The 19,128-nt window shown below is 37.2% G+C and overlaps 1 protein-coding gene across 1 annotated transcript in view; it reads left to right on the plus strand.

The window, feature by feature from the left end:
* The window catches only part of LOC106884401 (N(G),N(G)-dimethylarginine dimethylaminohydrolase 1), an 82,774-nt gene that overhangs the window by 45,637 nt on the left and 18,009 nt on the right, over positions 1–19,128 (plus strand). Inside the window, exon 2 of the mRNA XM_089362071.1 lies at positions 16,051–16,153. Within this exon, the coding sequence (XP_089218197.1) occupies positions 16,051–16,153 (103 nt within the window). The remainder of the gene's footprint in view (positions 1–16,050; positions 16,154–19,128) is intronic.

Here is a 19,128-nt window from a genome sequence, read left to right on the forward strand (position 1 = left end):
CATAAAGCTGTCTGGACAACTTAAGAAAATAAATGTAGGTTGCAGGCAAGAGAGCCTCTTGAGGTAAAGAGAGAATATGTATGCTGAAGGCGGTGAGAAGATTTGTTAATAAGTGGGGGAGGTAGAATTGGGCAGGTAAGGATTTAAGTGTTAGTGAAGAGTGAAGACTACCTGGGAAGAAATACATTTACCTGAATTTCAATATTTCTTTTTTAAGTTCCATTTTTTTAAATTACTAAATATGAAAAAGAAAACTTACGACAGAAGGAAAGTATTGGGGTGTGTGTGTGTGTGTGTGTGTGTGTGTGTGTGTGTGTGTGTGTGTGTGTGTGTGTGTGTGTGTGTGTGTGTGTGTGTGTAAGAAGGAGGAGAAAGAGTTGCAGTGCAACGCCCAGCTAAAGTTTTGGCCTGCTGTTAGCCATGCGCAGGTAACAAAATACTCATTACCCACAACCAATTTGATGCTATCTATTTACTACTACCATTTAAATTAACTACTACTACTATCACCACTACTACTACTACTACTACTATAAAGCTACATTATTGCTGTCTCTATTATTACCTCTACCTCTGCTACTGTCACTGCAACTGTTACTGTCAATGTTAGCAATCAGTGGTTGTACTACTGTTAATACTTCTGAAGAAGAACAGTTCCCACTGCAGGCAGGCAAATCGTCGCCACCATTGCCAAGATGACAAAAAAAGCTAAATAAGCTCTTGCATTTTTGTTATTGTTGTATTAGTGACATGACACTAGAAACATGACTTCCCTTCCACTCTCTATTGTTACCTTTGTGTTCTTCCTCTTGTAGCAAATCCGCCCCCCCCCCCCCCCGGGGTACTATTAGTAATAAGGTGAGCAGTTTTATGACCTCCAAAGAAATACATTGTAATACTTTATTGCCTGCTTTTGGTTATTGGCTGACTAGGTCAGCTTGAGAGTGGCCCCCTCAGATTGAGTCCCAAATTTTAAGACAGTGTAACTTACATTAATGACAACCTAAGAAAATTGAATGTGTATTGAATTCTAAATACAAACCGACATCTTATACCTTCTATATCTTGAATGACTAACCCAGGATTGCTTGCAAGCTTCTAATTGGTTGCCTTCAAAATGAAGGCTCTGCTCAATGAACAAGCAAGCATAAGTAAGTATGACATCTTACAAAGTTGCTTAACCTGCTAAGAATTGCAGCCAAATTTCATTTGACAAAACTTTCTTCTGATAGTATATACTTGAGTCCCTATAGTGTTAAAGTCTTAAGTTTTAGAACAACATGTTAAGACTGGATGGTCATGATTATTTTGTTCAACTATTATTATTATTATTATCATTATTAATAAGGTGGCAAGCTGGCAGAATTCTTAGCACACTGGACGAAATGTTTAGTGGTATTTCACCTGTAGCTATGTTCTGAGTTCAAATTCCACCAAGATCGACTTTGCCTTTCATCCTTTCAGGGTTGATAAATTAAGTACCAGTGAAGCACTGGGGTTGATGTAATCAACTAGTCCTCTACCCCAATATTTCAGTCGTTGTGCCTGTAGTAGAAAGGATTATTATTAATAATCTTTTCCACTATAGGCACAAAGCCTGAAATTTTGGGAGAGGGGTCTACGCAATTACATTGCCCTTAGTGCTCAATGGTGCTTATTTTATTGACCCCAAAAGGATGAAAGGCAAAGTGGACCTTGGTGAAATTTGAACTTGGAGTATTAAGCTGGAAGAAATACCACTAAGTATTTTGTCTGGTATAGGAAGGATTCTACCAGCTTGCCACCTTAATATAACGATAATGATAATAATCTTTTCTAGTATAGGCATAAGGCCTGAAATTTTGGGGGAGGGTTAAAGTGGATCACATCAACCTCAGTACTTGACTGGTACTTAATTTATCAATCCCAAAAGGATGAAAGGTAGTCAACCTCGGTGGTATTTGAACTCGGAATGTAAAGATGGATGAAATACTACTAAGCATTTTACCCAGTGTGCTAACGATTTTGCCAGCTCACCACCTTAATAAGGATAAAATAATAATAATTATGAAACATTGTATTTATAACTTTGAAGCAGATCATATCAGATCCTTTTTTTTTCTATTTTTTTTAAGCATTTATGTGCAAGTTTTTAAACATTTCTATGAAAGTTTTTTTTAAAAAAATCCATCAGCTGATTTCAATACCATGCCAGGCCCTTAAGTACCTTTAGCAGAGTCCTTTCTGCTGTATGCATTTAGACTAGACTTCCAGTCTGAATATAACTCAAGATCTAGATATTCTGCATCCAGCTGTGACTCATGGTTTCTTCTCTTCTCAACCAGTTTCAAAGGCTCTACAAAAAGATTAAGGGTGTTTACACTTCCTTATCTGACTAAGCCATAATAATAATAATAATAATAATAATTACTCCCTGTGAACAGAAACTGTTATTTCAATTTCCAGCCAAGGCTATTTTACTTTACTTGTGCAGCTGCAGGTTTTGGGAAAGGTGTGAACATTATAATTTTGATGTGTTTCCTCTTCCCAAGAAGTGTTGCCCGTGTGTTCTATCAAAAGGAACCAACAAAGCAGCCAAAGACAGTTAAGACCTGTTCTGTAACTTTTACTGCAGATATTGGATTTCTTCATGGTTGCTTTAAGAAATGATGTAAAATGAAATGAAATAAAGTTAAAGAAAATAATAAAATTATTATTGTTGTTGATGTTGATGTTGTTTGCATCTTTGTTGTTTTTCTGAGTGTTTCTGATAAACCTTTGTCAGGTTATTTCCTGGTTTCTTTTAGAAAAGAACAACTCCCAGTTGACAAAAGATTTCTCTCTCAAAATGGATTGTTTTTGATATTTTGAAGAATAGAAATAACATTTGAAAATGTAACAGGGAGAAGCATTTTAATAGAAAGACTGCTCTGTTTGCTTTTTTTAATAGAAATGTTTTGCATATGGTGCATATTGCAGTCTTCATTCTTTCCGTATAATTGGTTAAATCATTGTCATCGTGTGTGTAACTGTGGAATTGGTAACAATCCAAGCCTTCATTATCTTTGTCTTTGTTGTGATTTTAGTTTTTTTGTTGTTGTTGTGATGCTCCTTTTTAAAATGATATTTTATTTAATATTTTCTATTGTGTTCCACTTCACTGTTACTTGAGTGCCTCCTTCATGTTTTGTATTTCCTTCTCTTCAGTTATTTATGATGTTATTTATTTATAAAAAAATAAGAAAATGAGGTGGTGGTGGTGGTGGTTGTAGGAAAAATTCAACAGAATTATTTAACAGCTTTTCAGCGAATTGCTAACCAAATTTAGCAAACCAAATGCCTTTGATATTTAGTTATATCCCTCATGGATTGGCAGAATTTATAAAATTGATTATTTTTCATCTCCGACAGACATTTCTATGCTGTTTTATTTATTGCTACTGCTCAGTAAATAAAGAATAAAGACAAATAAAAAAAAAATCATTGTGGCATATAATAATTAAGGGTAATGGAAAGTTTAGTGTCCTATATTCTCTGAAACAATTAATAATCCTGTTGTTCTTAGATAATTATTTAATTTTTAAAATTATTTCTAGCCACATAAAAGTTGTGGATTGGTTGAATTAGTATTGCAGCAGACAAATTTTTTGATATATGTGTCCCTAATGGATAGACATAATTAAGAGAGCAGCTGACCAAATACCTTGGGATATTTAGTTACATCCCTCATGGATTGGCAGAATTAGTAGAACAGCAAATGAAATGCCTTGTGGTAGTTAGTTGTTTCTGTAAGTTCTGATTTCAAATCCTACCATGGTCAGTTTTTATCTTTCATCCTTCTGGTTGAGTGTTTGATCTACCTAGGGTTAAATTAGTAGTAACATGGAACATCCACTTTGATGTAGTGATTAACTTTACTTGTTAGTATAGTTACTACTCTCATCTCTGCTTGAGATTTTACAACTAGCTACTTTGCTTTTGTATATATATACATAGATCAAAGCAGTTTGATTCAGACTTCTTGGTACTCTGAGTTTCAAGCGTGTGGCTAGTCTTTGAATGGCCAAAGACAAGCCACATGCTTGAAACTCAGAGTACCAAGAAGTCTAAATCAAACTGTTTTGATCTATACATGTAACTCCCAATAAATGTGTTGAGTGCCCTTCTTTCGTTTATCTACTCACTCATGTGTGTGCATGTATGTGTGTGTATATATATATATATATATATATATATATATCTGGATTGATTTGTCCCTGCTCCCTGCTTCACAACTAGTGTTGGTTTATTTATGTCCTTGTAACTTAGCAGTTTGGCACAAGAGATTGATACAATAAGTACCAGACTAAAAAAAAAAAAAAGCACTGAGGTTAGTTTGTTCAACTAAGCCCTTCAAAGCAGTGCTTCAGCATAGCTGCAATCCAATGGCTGAAACAGGCAAAAGATAAAAAAAGAAAAGTTTGGATTACAGATTGAACAGGCTTGTTTCACCTTACTTATGACTCATCAGGATTCAATGACAGCTCCTCAAACTAGCAAATATTAGCAGTAGAAAGATACTTATCAAAATCTAAACAAGATTGTATCAGACACATTTCATTTACATAATGTCCCACGGTTCACTGCATGACATTAATTACTAGACTGGCAGGGATTTCTCCCCCCTCCCCCACCTCTGTGTATTTATTCTGACAGTGAAAATGGGGCCTGTGGTTAGCCTGCTCTGTAATATGTGATATGAGAAAAATGTAAATTTGATGCAGTAACAAAATGCTTGCTGTTGATTTGAACTCATGATCCCTGTGGTGCATTAAGGAATTAGATTACCGTTTTGAATTAGCCCCCAGTGATTGTCCCATCTACACTTAAGTGTAAGGTTCAGTTAGTTTTGTAATATATATGTATTTATGCACTCGATTTGATTGGGATTTATTATGTTTTAATATAGTAATTACATCAGTTCGAATTAATTGTAAACTCTTGTCAGATTCAGATATAACCATAAGAGAAATATGGAGAAGTGGGGCTGTTTGTCTGTTTGGTTTCTTACCTGTAAAAATTTGCTATATTCTCTCTCTCTCTCTGTAATATTATTTCTCTCCCTATTTTTCCTGACAGCACTGAGTGCCAATATTTACATTAGTCAAAATATCAAATGTTAAATCCTGTGAACCTATGCTTGTAATTTGATCTGTGGTTTCCTTTTAGGGAGGAGGAGGCTATTTATTGTTGTGTCTATCATCATCATTATTCTATAAAACCAACCTTTTTTTCTCCTTTTGGTAATGTATCCTGTATACAGTAATGTACAAGAAATGTGTGTAGGATTTAATTGACAGGGAAGGACAGATAAATCCATGTATAAACTTAATCTCTCTCTCTCTCTCTCTCTCTCTCTCACACACACACACACGCACGCACGCACGCACGCACGCACGCACGCACGCACGCACGCACGCACGCACGCACGCACGCACGCACGCACGCACGCACGCACGCACGCACGCACGCACGCACGCACGCACGCACGCACGCACGCACGCACGCACGCACGCACGCACGCACGCACGCACGCACGCACGCACGCACGCACGCACGCACGCACGCACGCACGCACGCACGCACGCACGCACGCACGCACGCACGCACGCACGCACGCACGCACGCACGCACGCACGCACGCACGCACGCACGCACGCACGCACGCACGCACGCACGCACGCACGCACGCACGCACGCACGCACGCACGCACGCACGCACGCACGCACGCACGCACGCACGCACGCACGCACGCACGCACGCACGCACGCACGCACGCACGCACGCACGCACGCACGCACGCACGCACGCACGCACGCACGCACGCACGCACGCACGCACGCACGCACGCACGCACGCACGCACGCACGCACGCACGCACGCACGCACGCACGCACGCACGCACGCACGCACGCACGCACGCACGCACGCACGCACGCACGCACGCACGCACGCACGCACGCACGCACGCACGCACGCACGCACGCACGCACGCACGCACGCACGCACGCACGCACGCACGCACGCACGCACGCACGCACGCACGCACGCACGCACGCACGCACGCACGCACGCACGCACGCACGCACGCACGCACGCACGCACGCACGCACGCACGCACGCACGCACGCACGCACGCACGCACGCACGCACGCACGCACGCACGCACGCACGCACGCACGCACGCACGCACGCACGCACGCACGCACGCACGCACGCACGCACGCACGCACGCACGCACGCACGCACGCACGCACGCACGCACGCACGCACGCACGCACGCACGCACGCACGCACGCACGCACGCACGCACGCACGCACGCACGCACGCACGCACGCACGCACGCACGCACGCACGCACGCACGCACGCACGCACGCACGCACGCACGCACGCACGCACGCACGCACGCACGCACGCACGCACGCACGCACGCACGCACGCACGCACGCACGCACGCACGCACGCACGCACGCACGCACGCACGCACGCACGCACGCACGTACGTTTATATAACTAGTTTCATAATCAGCCATTTGTTTAATTCTGTGTCTTACTTGAAAATTTTACTGTTATTTCTTTCTACTGTCAATTATTTAAGAAATTTTTGTTTCCTAGTATGCAATACATGTAAAAGCTTACTTTGTGTATTGCTTCAGTATCACTGAAGAGGAGAATTTATGACTAATGAAAGAAATGCTACTGAGGCCATCATTTGACCTGATAATGTAAAGGATATTGTCTGAAGTGCTGAGGCTTATCCTGAAGTGCAAATTCATGGAATAGTACTATGAACATTGGTCAGTGAGCAGGGGTGGGGAGTAGTGAGTGAGGGTTGCTTCCACATAGTCAGACTTGTTAGAAATTGCAGCCAAATCAACCTCAAATCATACCCTATTGTCTTAAAAAAAAGAAAAAGACACATTGAACAGTGTGTGTATGTGGTCCTAGATATACAAAAAGTTGATAGTTATGTCTGAGTAGAACTATAAAACTAATGCTGCTGTTGCTATCACCACCACCACTACTACTGTATTTCAAGATAGGTGTACTGAGTACATACTAGCAGCTGTGTGGGGCTGGTTGGCAATCTGTATTTCTGCATTATTTTTGATGTATAGACACAAGCAGGTCCTGTTAAGTGAATGATAATCAGATGTGTCATAATTTAGTGATAAGCATTTAATCGTTCTTCTTCAACACTGTTTTATCTTTTAGAAAAGTTCAGAGAAGTATTTTACTCTTCTATCATTCTGAGTTCAAATTCTGCTGAGGTTGATTTTTGCCTTTTGTCCTTTCAGGGTTGATAAAATAGGTACCAGTTGAGCACTGGCATCAATATAATCAACTAGCTTGCTCTGCTCTCGAAATTTCAGACCTTGTACCTATAGTAGAAAGACTTGTTATTATGGGAGCTTTTTGAAACCACAGACAGGCATTGAAAATCTTTGCAGATGATTCCAAACTCCAGAAGGCCATAAATGGTATGGGAGACCGAACATGCTTTCAGTTGGATCTGTTTGTTGTAGTCCAATGGGTGGAAAAGAACAATATGCTTCTAAATGAAGATAAGTTTAATTTGATCCATTTTGGAAAAGAGGATACTCTGAAATTACTATATGCCCCTCTCTTGGGCGACTCCCTAGTGTCATCCAACAACACCAGAGATTTTGGAGTAATTGTTAGTAACAATCTAAGCTGGACTTCCCACGTAAACAGCTAGGTTAACTTGGCCCACAAGATGCTCTTCTGGATTCTGAGAACTTTCTGGTCTACAGATTCCCACACCATCATCCTTCGCTACTCTACTTTTGCTCGACCCCCACTTTAAATACTGTTGACCCACACGAAGCAACTCATTATGAAAATGGAAGCACTCCAGAGGTCAATAACAAGATAGATAGATGGCATAATAGGCATTGACTATTGGGGTCAACTGAAAAAACTCAATCTCTACTCTCTCCAACTCAACTGGGAGTGCTACATCATTTGTACGATGTGGAAAATATTCCATCAACATTACACACATGATGTTGGCATCAGTTTTAAAATCCACCCAAGATTTGGCCCTTGTGCTATCCGCCCACTACAAAAATTGAACTTGGGACACATAACAACATTACAACACAACTATTTTAACTTAACCAGTCCAGCTCTCTTTAATATCATACCAAAATACATCAAAACGTAAACAGATCCCATAAAATTCAAAAGCTCTCTGGAAAATTTCTTCAAAAAATTCCGAACCAACCTCTTACACCCAGATATGACTCCAACAATAATTACTTTTTGCTAGAGTGGGCCATGGTGCCCCATATATGACTAAAAGACTTCACCAGGTGATGCAGTTAAGTTAGACATGGCTTAGGCCTATACTAACCAAAACCTATCAAAGTCATCAAAGTTAATATAGAATTTTCAAAGTAAGTATTAAACAGTTTAGACTGAAGTGTATAAATCATCAACTTAGGCTGCTAATTCATTACCTTTTATACTGTGGGTAGAATTTATTACATCACTGAAAGACAATGGACTCTATACATTATTCATCTATATTTCAAGCCAATACTTGTTTTACTGGTGTGTACAGTGAGACATTAAGAGTTAAGAACTTTTACCAGGGGCATAGTATAATAATGGTGATTGACTATAAACTGATGACACATCAGTTCAGCACTGATGTCTTAATTTTTGCAAATTTAACTGGAAACTATCTTGATTTAACTTTGGGTAAATTTTTTTTATATCTAGTATCTTGAAGCAAAGAAAATATACAAAAACATCCATGAAAGTTGATGGGTAGAGAGAATATATTTTAAGATTTAGTTTATTTCATAAAAGATTTAAGATTCAAAATGTCCTCATGTTATAGATCCTCCTCGTCAAAACCTGTTCTGATAAATGGGGGTAAATGTATAAACTATTTTTAATTTATCAAAAGTAAAAGTAATTCTGTCTCATTCATGTCTAGCTACCAGCATGGCTGACTGAGTTGATGACAACAAAAGCCCATGAAGGGGAGAGGGAATAGTGGCTGCACATATGTGGTTACTTGAGTTGCTGGGTGGGGGTCAAGTTGATTACATTGGCCCTATTGATTTGAAGAAGTTGAAGGGCAAAGTTGACCTCAGGATGTATAGAGCTGGAAGAAATGCTGCCTAGCATTTTGTCTGATGCACAAACAATTCCTCCAGGTTGCTGCCTTCACACCTCCACATAATCCTTTTTACTATAGACACAAGGCCTGAAATCTTAGGGGAGGGGATTAGTTGATTACATTAACCCCAGTGTTCAACTGATATATATTTTATCAATCCAGAAAGGATGAAAAGCAAAGTCAGCCTTGATGGAATTTGAACTTCAAATGTAAAGATGGCTGAAATGCTGCCAAGCATTTCGTCTGGCGTGCTAACAATTCTTCCAACTCACTGCCTTCATACCCCAAATATTAATAATAATAATAATGATAATAATAATTATTTCAAAATTTTTGTCACAAGGGCACCTTGGGTGGGGATGAGTCGATTACATCAATCCTATTGTTCAACTGGTACTTATTTTATTGACCCAAAAAGGATGAAAGGCAAAATCGACCTCAGCAGAATTTGAATTCAGAACGTAGTGATGGGCAAAATACTGCTAAGCATTTCATCCACCATGCTAATGATCCTGCCAGCTCATTGCCTAATAATAATAATGATTTCTAATTTTGGTATGAGCCTAATAATTTTGAGGAGACCCTAGTATTTGACTGGTACCCTGAAAGGATGAAAGGAATAGTTGAACTTGGTAGGATTTGAACTCAGAGCATAAAATACAATAATAATTATGATTTATTTTATAAAAAAACAATAAATATTTCTGAAGTAGATGTTTAGTCCATATCACTCCATAAGGAGCATAGGGCTGGTTTCTCAGTTTCTTTGGCCTATATATTCCTTTGTGGACAGGACACTGGTCTGTCGTAGGATTACTCATTTTTAGCACCTGAGTGGACTGGAGCATCATGAAATGAAGTCTTTTGCTCAAGAACACAATGCATTGCTTGGTCTGGGAATTGAAACCACATGCCTTTGATCCTATGTCCAACACCCTAACCACTAAGTCGTGTGTCTCCACAAGTTGATACAAGGCACAAATTTGAAGCAAGAGAATATTTCCTCCAATCTACTTCACTAATTGACTGCTGCTTATTTTATCAACCTCAGAAGGTCGTATCTGGTAGGATCCAAATTCAGAAAGTAAAGTGACAAAAATAATTGAAATGAAATAGCTACAATCAGGTAATTGAGGCTGGGTTGTGAACTTAGCTCACCAAAATCTTTCCTCCTTCCATACCTTTCTTAACCTTACCTTATTGTCAGTTCATGTACCCAACTGATTGTTGCTGCATTACTTAATACTTGTAGCTAATTTAAGAACAAACTGAGTCTAGTTGTTAGTTGTCAATTAAAGAAAAAAAATAAAAAAATAAAACAGAGCTAATGATTACCTGCTTGCATTTCAAATATTCATCAGAGACCTGTCCACTCCTACCATTTATTGTTGCTAGTGGCTTCGATTCAAGTGCTTCAGATAGCCAACTTGATGTCCAGCTGGTCAGTAACACACATGTTTCTTGATGGCCTGCAACCATGTACACAGTGTTATTGTCCGTCTGTCATGTAGACTCCACAGATGGTTCAGAATGAGGAAAGCAAAGAAGAAATTTGCTCAGTTATGGTGATCATTTCTCAAGCAGTTCTATTTTTTTTTGCCCTTGTTTTTGATTTTTGCAAATTGTATCATTCTTTATTTGTATATTTATTTTCTTTCATTCTTAAAATATCTTTTTAGATATACTTCATAATAGTTTTTTTAAAACTCACATTAAACTCTCTCTTTTCCTCTTTCTGTCTTGTTTGTACCTCCTTCTTTCTTTTTTCTATTGCTTCCCTCCTTTTCTTTTTCTGTTTCACTCTCTCTCTCTTAATTTCCACTCTTTCCTTTTATTCTCAAACATTGTCTCTCTCTTTCTCTCATTCTCTTGTTTTTGCTATCCTTATCCCATTTTCTCTTTGCTTATCTTCTTATTCTAGTTTTTTGTGTTCCCCCTCCTTCTTTCACTTATGTTCTCCCTCCTCCTTTCACTTTTATATCTCCTTCCCTCTTTTAGCTCTCCTCTCTCTCCAACATTATCACTTTTCCTCTCTTCATTTCCTTTATAATTTGTTCTCTTTCTCTCTCTCCCTCCCCAGCTTGTTTTCACACACACACACACACACACACACACACACACACACACACTCTCTATCTCTCTCTCTCTCTCTCTCTCTCTCAGTTATTTAACAGTTGTCCTTAAGCATTACTAAGTGTACTCCTGATATTCCATCATCAAACCCACTAACTATCCCTCATACTAACACCACTACTATCCACTCGTACCACTATCGCTAAGGTTCCAGTAACACCACCAACTATAACTAATCATCATCACCATTATTTGATAGTTTCTTTGACATTTCATCCTTAATTAATAACTTCCAATTCTTAGATCACAACTTGAGAGAGAGTATGGGTGTGTGTAAAATTCTGCTTGTTTTTCTTCTCCCATTTCCTTTTCTTTTTAGAATTATTATTATTATCATTATTATTATTATTTTAATATTTTAAACATTTTATTTAATTTCTCCAATTTAAATGTTAAAAATTTTTTAATGATCTTTTTGTCTGTATTTTTCCCCTCCTTTTTCTCTCTCTCTCTTCATTTCTTCTACGTTTTTTACTGTCTCACTAACAATCACATATTCCTGTGCATAATATCACCCATACGCAAGCATGCCATGCTAAGATGATAATTTTATCAGTTACTTAAACTAGGTTTAGAATGATTGAAATTCTTTGATAACCTTTTTTTTCTTTTTTTGCTTTTTCTTAACTTTGTTATTTCTTTTTAATTCTATATCCAATAATATGTCAGTGTATTGAAGTAGCAGAAACAGTATAATGTTAGGTGAAAGACCACGTGGTATTTAACTATATTTAATTGTCCTGAGTTCAAATCTTGCTGAAGTCAATGTTGATGTTAATTTTTCTGGGATTGACAAAATAACTACCAGTCATATATATATGAGACTGGGTCTGGCATGGAACTCAATTAAATTCACACTGCCCCTCCTCTTTGAAATGGTGTAGCTTTGTGTCAAAGTTAAGAAATCAATATTTGGGTAGCTGATTTCACCTTATCATCACCACTATTAATGACATTATCACTATTATGTCATTAATAGCTTCTTCATCCTCATCATTGTCAACCCAACTATCATTATGACCATTGTCATTATAATCCTCCCTACTAGCACCAACGCTGTCCTATCATCATCATTGTCAACACAACTATAATCACCACCACTAGTGCCTACACTACTATCATCCTCAACACCGCAATGACAACGACAACCACCACTACCCAAGCTTGAACACTGCAATATTATCATCACTATCATCATTGTCAACACCACTATTATGATGATGATCATCATTACCACTATCATCAGCTCTATACATGTACCAACACTGCCATATCATCATCACCATCCCCCACTAGCTGCTGTTATAGTTATCAGTCTGGTGTCTTTGTTGAAATATCAGTCTGTGAAAATGTTACTGAGAATTTTTTCCATATCTTATCTTCCTTACTGCTTATATATTTATTATTATTAGTATTATTAAGGTGGTGAGCTGGCAGAATCGTTAGCATGGCAGGCGGTATTTTGCCCATCTTTACATTCTGAGTTCAAATTCTGTCATGGTCGGCTTTACCTTTCATCCTTTTGGGGTCGATAAATTAAGTACCAGTGAAACACTGGGGTCGATGTAATCAATTAGTCCTCTCCCCTTAAATTTAAGGCCTTCTGCTTTTAGTAGAAAGTATTATTATCATTATTATTATTAAGGCGGTGAGCTGGCAGAATCATTAGCATGCCAGGCAAAATGCTTAGTGGAATTTTGTCCATCCTTATGTTTTGAGTTCAAATTCTGCTGAGGTTGACTTTGCCTTTCATCCTTTTGGGGTTGATAAAATAAGTACCAGTTGAATATTGAGGTTGATGTAATTGACTATCCTCTCCCCTCAAATTTCAGGCCCTGTTCTAATGATTAGTGTTCTTTGTAATGTCTTTTTTATCCATCAGTCCCCCTCTCTGTTTTTATAATTTATATCATTAAACATAAGCCCTCATGTAAACATTACTTCACCCCTTCTTTAGCATTCAGATTACCCTGTCAAATGTAATGCTTATTTATTCACATTGTTTTAAGTTGATCAGTCCTATTGTAGCTTTGAGATTTTGACATTGTAATTGTTTATTTTTAGAATAATATTGTAGGATAAGTAGCAGAGGTTCAGATCTGGTGACTTTGAACATAAAACAGGTATGATTGTTGTATGGTAGTTAGTAAAGTTTCGCTTTAGCTATTAAGCTTATAAAAAGATAGATGGTAGCAGTGATCATTGCTTTAAAGTGGCCATATCCAGCCAAAATAATCTACTTGTATTAGCTTCAAACTGGCCAGATCTGGCCTCTGTCACTTATCCTACAATATTATTCTAAAAATAAACACTCATGTCATTGAAGTCTCAAAGCTACAAGGTAATACATGATTAATTCATATAAATGTGAATAGATAAGCGTTACACTTGAAAGAGAAATTTGAATGCTAAAGGGTTGAATTCAAAACTTCACCCTTATCTCTCATTTGTCATTTGTCCATCTTTCTGGGAATTGATAAAATAAAGCTTGACCTAGATACTGCAGGCTTGCCTGACAGTATGGCAATTTTTCTGTTCCATGGTGGTAGGCCCCCTCATCTGGGATTCCATATGCTGTGACACCGTCTCTGGCTGGCGTTAACTTGGTGTGTTCAGTTACTAGCCCAGGCTCCACTGTTTGACAGACTGAGAAGAATCAACTGTCAAAGTATTGGCTGCTCTCTGACAGGCCTATGGTTGAGCCTAAGGCAGTTGAGACCTCTGGTGTCCTCGGTCCCCAGATCATGTCCCTGCTCACTGCTAGCAGGATAGAGATGACTATCTGTAAGTGCAAGCCCTATGAGTCAGGGTGGCTGTTCCAGGGCATCTCCAGGGCAATGCCTATTCCATTTTGTCAGCTGGCACCATGAGGTGGTCTAAATTACAGGAAGTTGAAAGAATGTTAGAATTTCATAGCTTACTGCACAAATAATAAAATTGAGAAAATATAAAGAAAAAATAACCTAAAGTAACAATTAAGTGCTGGGATGGTTTAACCCTTTAGTATTCAAATTACTCAGTCAAATGTAATGCCTATTTATTCATATTGTTTTCAATTAATCATGCATTATCTCTTAGCTTTGAGATTTCGATGATGTGATTGTTTATTTTTAGAATGACATTGTATGGTAAGTGTAAGAGGCCAGACTCGACCAGCTTTAACGTAAAACAAGTAGACTATTTGGTCTGGATATGGTCTGCTTGAACACTAAAGGGTTGATTAACTATAGACACTCCAGCATCTCCCTCCTACAAAAATTGTGACCTTGTGCCTCCTTTTTTTCTATTTTTCTTGTTCAGCTATAGGACTGTGGCTGTGCTAGGGTACAACCTTAAATGGTTTAGTTGATCAAATTGACCCCTTTGGTATTTATGTCATGCTTGAGAAGACCCATTGAGCTGAGCAAAATTGCAGTCATGACAGATACCGGTGTCATACAAATTGGCACCTATGCCAGTGGCACATAAACACATCCCGGTGTCATGCATATGGCACCCATGCCAGTGGAATGTAAATGCATTCGTTAGACTCTTGAGGTGGTTGGCATTAGGAAGATTATCCAGCCATAGAAAACCATGCCAAATCAGACTGGAGCCCAGTGAAACCATCCAATCCATGCCAGCATGGACAATGGCTGTTAAATGATGATGATGATGATACACATGCTGTGCATGTGTATATACACACATACATATACTGTGAAATTTTCTGACTAAATCTAAATTGCATTTCTTTATTATCATTCTCCCCACACATGTTGTTATCCTCAGTCTCCCTCTTTATCTTTCTATCTTTCTTTCACTCTCTTTCTTTCACTCTCTTTCTCTTGTTAATCACAGCATTCTGTCATTTAAAATTTTTTTACAATTTTGTAGAAGATATGTGTATTGTTCTATATTTTTAAAACTTGTTTGTCAAGTTTTTTTAAATATTGCATTTATTCCCTGAATTTGACGTTTTTTTTTGTGCTAACACTTTACACACACACACACACACACACCAATCTATATTTTTTCTATTTCTATCCTCAACTTTTCTTGTATAACTACTTATACATTTTTGTATATATATATATATATATATATATATATATATCTGTGTATGTATTCTTTATCAGTTCTCAATCTTTCTATTTAAGTCCTCCCACATATAACTGCATATCAATTTCTATGGGAGAAAGCTTTTTATATTCTCAAATATTCTCACCACCAAACATTTTCATAGATATTAATGTCAGAAAGTCATAAGATTGTAATTTTTTTTTTCCTTTTTTTATTCCCTTTGTTTTCGTGAACTGTGAAGGATATTTTCTTGTGTTAGAATTTTTACTATCATTTTACTGTCTTCATGTATTGAACTGTTAGCCCTAGTGAAGCATCACCCAGTGTAGTGTTTCCCACCAATTTCACTAATGAGGATCTCTTTTATGTGAATAAATTTTCCCACAGCTCCTGGGCTATTCCATAAACCGATTTTTAAAAAATTTTTTTTTTTTACTTTTTTAACTAACAACAAACTTGTTTGCTGAGTTTCAGATTTTAAATGAAACCTATATGTAACTGAATAATTAAACATCTTACATTGTGTGTGTACATTTGTGAGCTATATGCAATATAGTTCTGTTGAATTTCTTATTGTTTACATTCATAATATACACCTTAAATTTAGTTATATTCAATTAAACTTTTAGAAAAATTATTTTCAATCAACATTTCAGTGTTTATTTATTTTTTTTTTATAGGTTGGAGTAATTAGAAAATACCTAGAAAAAGAAATTCATTTAAAGGTCCATGATCTTATGGATCCGAATGCTCTACTGGATGGAGGGGACGTTCTCTTCACTGGTATGTATTTGCTGTTTCTTACATTTTCTTTTTTCTTTATTCCTAGTCAAATATATTTTGTAGTGATTTGATAAAATAGACATTATTGGTAGAAAAGTGTAGCTTTACTTGAAGAATGAGTTTCCAGTTCTAAGATGGGATCAGATTTTGCTCTCATTTCAATAGAAAGAAAGAATCCTCTACTCCCTTGCTATAAAGACTGAACCTTTTTTTTTAAATAACTCAATTGGTTTGAATTGTTACACTGTTATCATCTATACCCATTGTTTCCGGTGTTATAAATTGGACAAAGTTCAGAATCTTGTACCTGTAGGGACAGAATGCTGTGGTACCACAGAAAAATCTCTGTCCCAAACTTTGTATTTCTCTTTTTACTATACATTGCTTTCACTCTTTCTCAAAAAGCAAATTTCATAGTTTCATCATGATCAACTCAGTTGTAAAAAATGACAAATTTAGGCTAAATAGGAGCTAGAATGGGAAATTTTTTCAATATTTTAACATTATTCAAATTCTGCCAAGGTTGACTTTACCTTTCACCCTTCCAGAGTTGATAAAATAAGTACCAGTTGAGCACTGCGGTCGATGTAATCAACTTACCCCTCTCCCAAAATTGCTGACCTTGTGCCAAAATTTGAAATCAATATTTTAACATTAAATCAATATTCAATTTTCTAACTGAAGAGCCTGCTGCTAAAAGTGCCTAAATCACATTGATCTTCATGTGACACAAGTACTTTTCTAACTAGGGTCTTCAGTTACGCATTTAACTTTTTTTTGAGGGGTGAGTCATTAGTAAAACTGTCTGAACCAACACGTCCTTTTAGTGATGTGTTAATAGTCGTTTTTCTTTTCTTTTTACATAACTCTTTATTTCTGTGTATTTAGGAATTGTGAAATTTATAACCTTGATTAGTAAATCATTGGGATTAATTGGGTTTTTCTTTTGTATTTATTATTTATTAATTTCTTGAATGTGTGCGTAATTCATTTGAAAAATTACTGTTCATCATTATCGTTTTATGTTTGCTTTCCATACTGGTATGGTTTGAATGGGTAGTAATGGTTCATACTTGAAGTAATTTCCTCCTAGATGAGTTGGAGACTGTCTTGCTTTCTGTTGCAATTTTGGCATGATTTCTCTGACTGAATGCCCTCCATCATACCAATCTCTTTTCAGTGTATACTGGGTCATTTAAATTGTACCAGCATAGGAAAGGTTGCCCTCTCTTCATTCAGTGTTCATTTAAGGCAAAAATGACGAAGAGGGTGAACAGAAGAGAGCATGATGATAGAAAGAAAATAAGAGAGAGAGGATGAATACAATGGAAAAAAACAATGAGGAGAGTGAGAGTGAGAGGTTAATGGTAAAAAGAATGATAGACAGCTACATGTTGTTGGTAAAAAGATTGAATAAAAAAAATATCTTGAGTAGTGTGATGGGGAGAAGGGGTGATAAGAGGGACAAAGTAATAGAAGTAAAAGTGGGTGTGATATATGGGGTATGTTGATAGAGAGGAATGGGATGGAGGGTACAGGGGGATCGAAGGATTGGAGGATAATAAAAGAGAGCAACTGATGGGTAGCTATAGAGAAGGCATCTGGTCATAGAATACTGCCTTAGTAACTCTTGTCCAGCCCATGCTATTATGGAAAGAAACAGACATAAAAGTGACAAGAAAAATGATGATAACACTTGAGGTGGCGAGTTGGCAGAATTGTTAGAATGGCATGCATTTCGTCCATCTTTACGTTCTGTGTTCAAATGCTGTCAAGGTTGGCTTTGCTTTGCAAACTTTTGGGGTCGATAAAATGAGCACCAGTAGAGAACTGGGGTTGATGTAAGCGACTTACCCCACCACGAAATTGCTGGCCTTGTGCCAAAATTTGAAACCAATAATAATGATAAGGCTTTTCACAACTGTAGTTTTTGTGCCTTTTCTCTTTAATGAGACTGGCATCTTCTGTGTAGATTTCTAGAAACTGGAGGGAGAGATGGAAACAGAGAAATCTCATTCATTTGCAGGCAAATTTGTTGAACAAGCAGCTAATATATGATCATTTAATTTGTTGAAAATAAGTAGCCAAAACTTTCACAGATCACACCCTACTATCTTAACCTCTTTTATACTAACCCACCTGAGACCACCCTTGGTTTTGTCATATAAAATTCCTATTGAAAGTGATCTAAAGGAAAATTTTCCATTAAAATTTCATGTTAATTTACATTCCAAACATGAGCTTAATTTATTACTATACATTTATTTTACTATATTCTTGATTATTTTCAAAATTAACTGCACCAAATATGGTATATTTCAAGAGAAACATAGTAACAAATGTGTTAAATAAAGGCTATGCTGAACAGTATAGTCTCTGACATACAACAGACAGGATTGTTACAGCTAGAATGCCTTTTGTCAAATTTATTTAACAACTGATCTGGGAATACACAGTAACAACAAAGTTTACTTTAAGCCAACAAAGGAAAGCCTCTGTTTGGGTGTGCAACCTTACTAGATATAAGTCAAATTTCCTTCAGATCACTTTCTACAGTTTTAAATTTGGAAAAAAACAAAAAAAACATTGAAAACTTTAGTTCCATGTATATCTCTTATATAAAATAGACCTCTGTGTGTGTATTCGCTTTTCATATGAAAATGGCTGCATGAATTGCTTCCAAACTTCAGATGCATGAATAATTTGACCTCTGGTACATAATGGGGTCTTAAGTTTATTTTTTTATTAAAAATAAATAATATTGTTTTATATATACGATTCACTTCATTAAAAAGGTTTCTCAATGTCAACTTCCGGTATTGAGGTAGCAACAGTGAAATTTTCCATTTTCGTTTGCCAGGCCTCTCACTCTCTATTTTAATGTTTTCATTTCAAGTTTTAATTTGCTATTTGCAAACAACTACTATAAATTACTGAAAGAAATATTTTCTAAGTTCACAAATTTAAATATTTGG

This window comes from Octopus bimaculoides, chromosome 1 (assembly GCF_046866305.1).
Source record: "Octopus bimaculoides isolate indiv1 chromosome 1, ASM4686630v1, whole genome shotgun sequence".
In the NCBI taxonomy this organism is placed as follows: domain Eukaryota; kingdom Metazoa; phylum Mollusca; class Cephalopoda; order Octopoda; family Octopodidae; genus Octopus; species Octopus bimaculoides.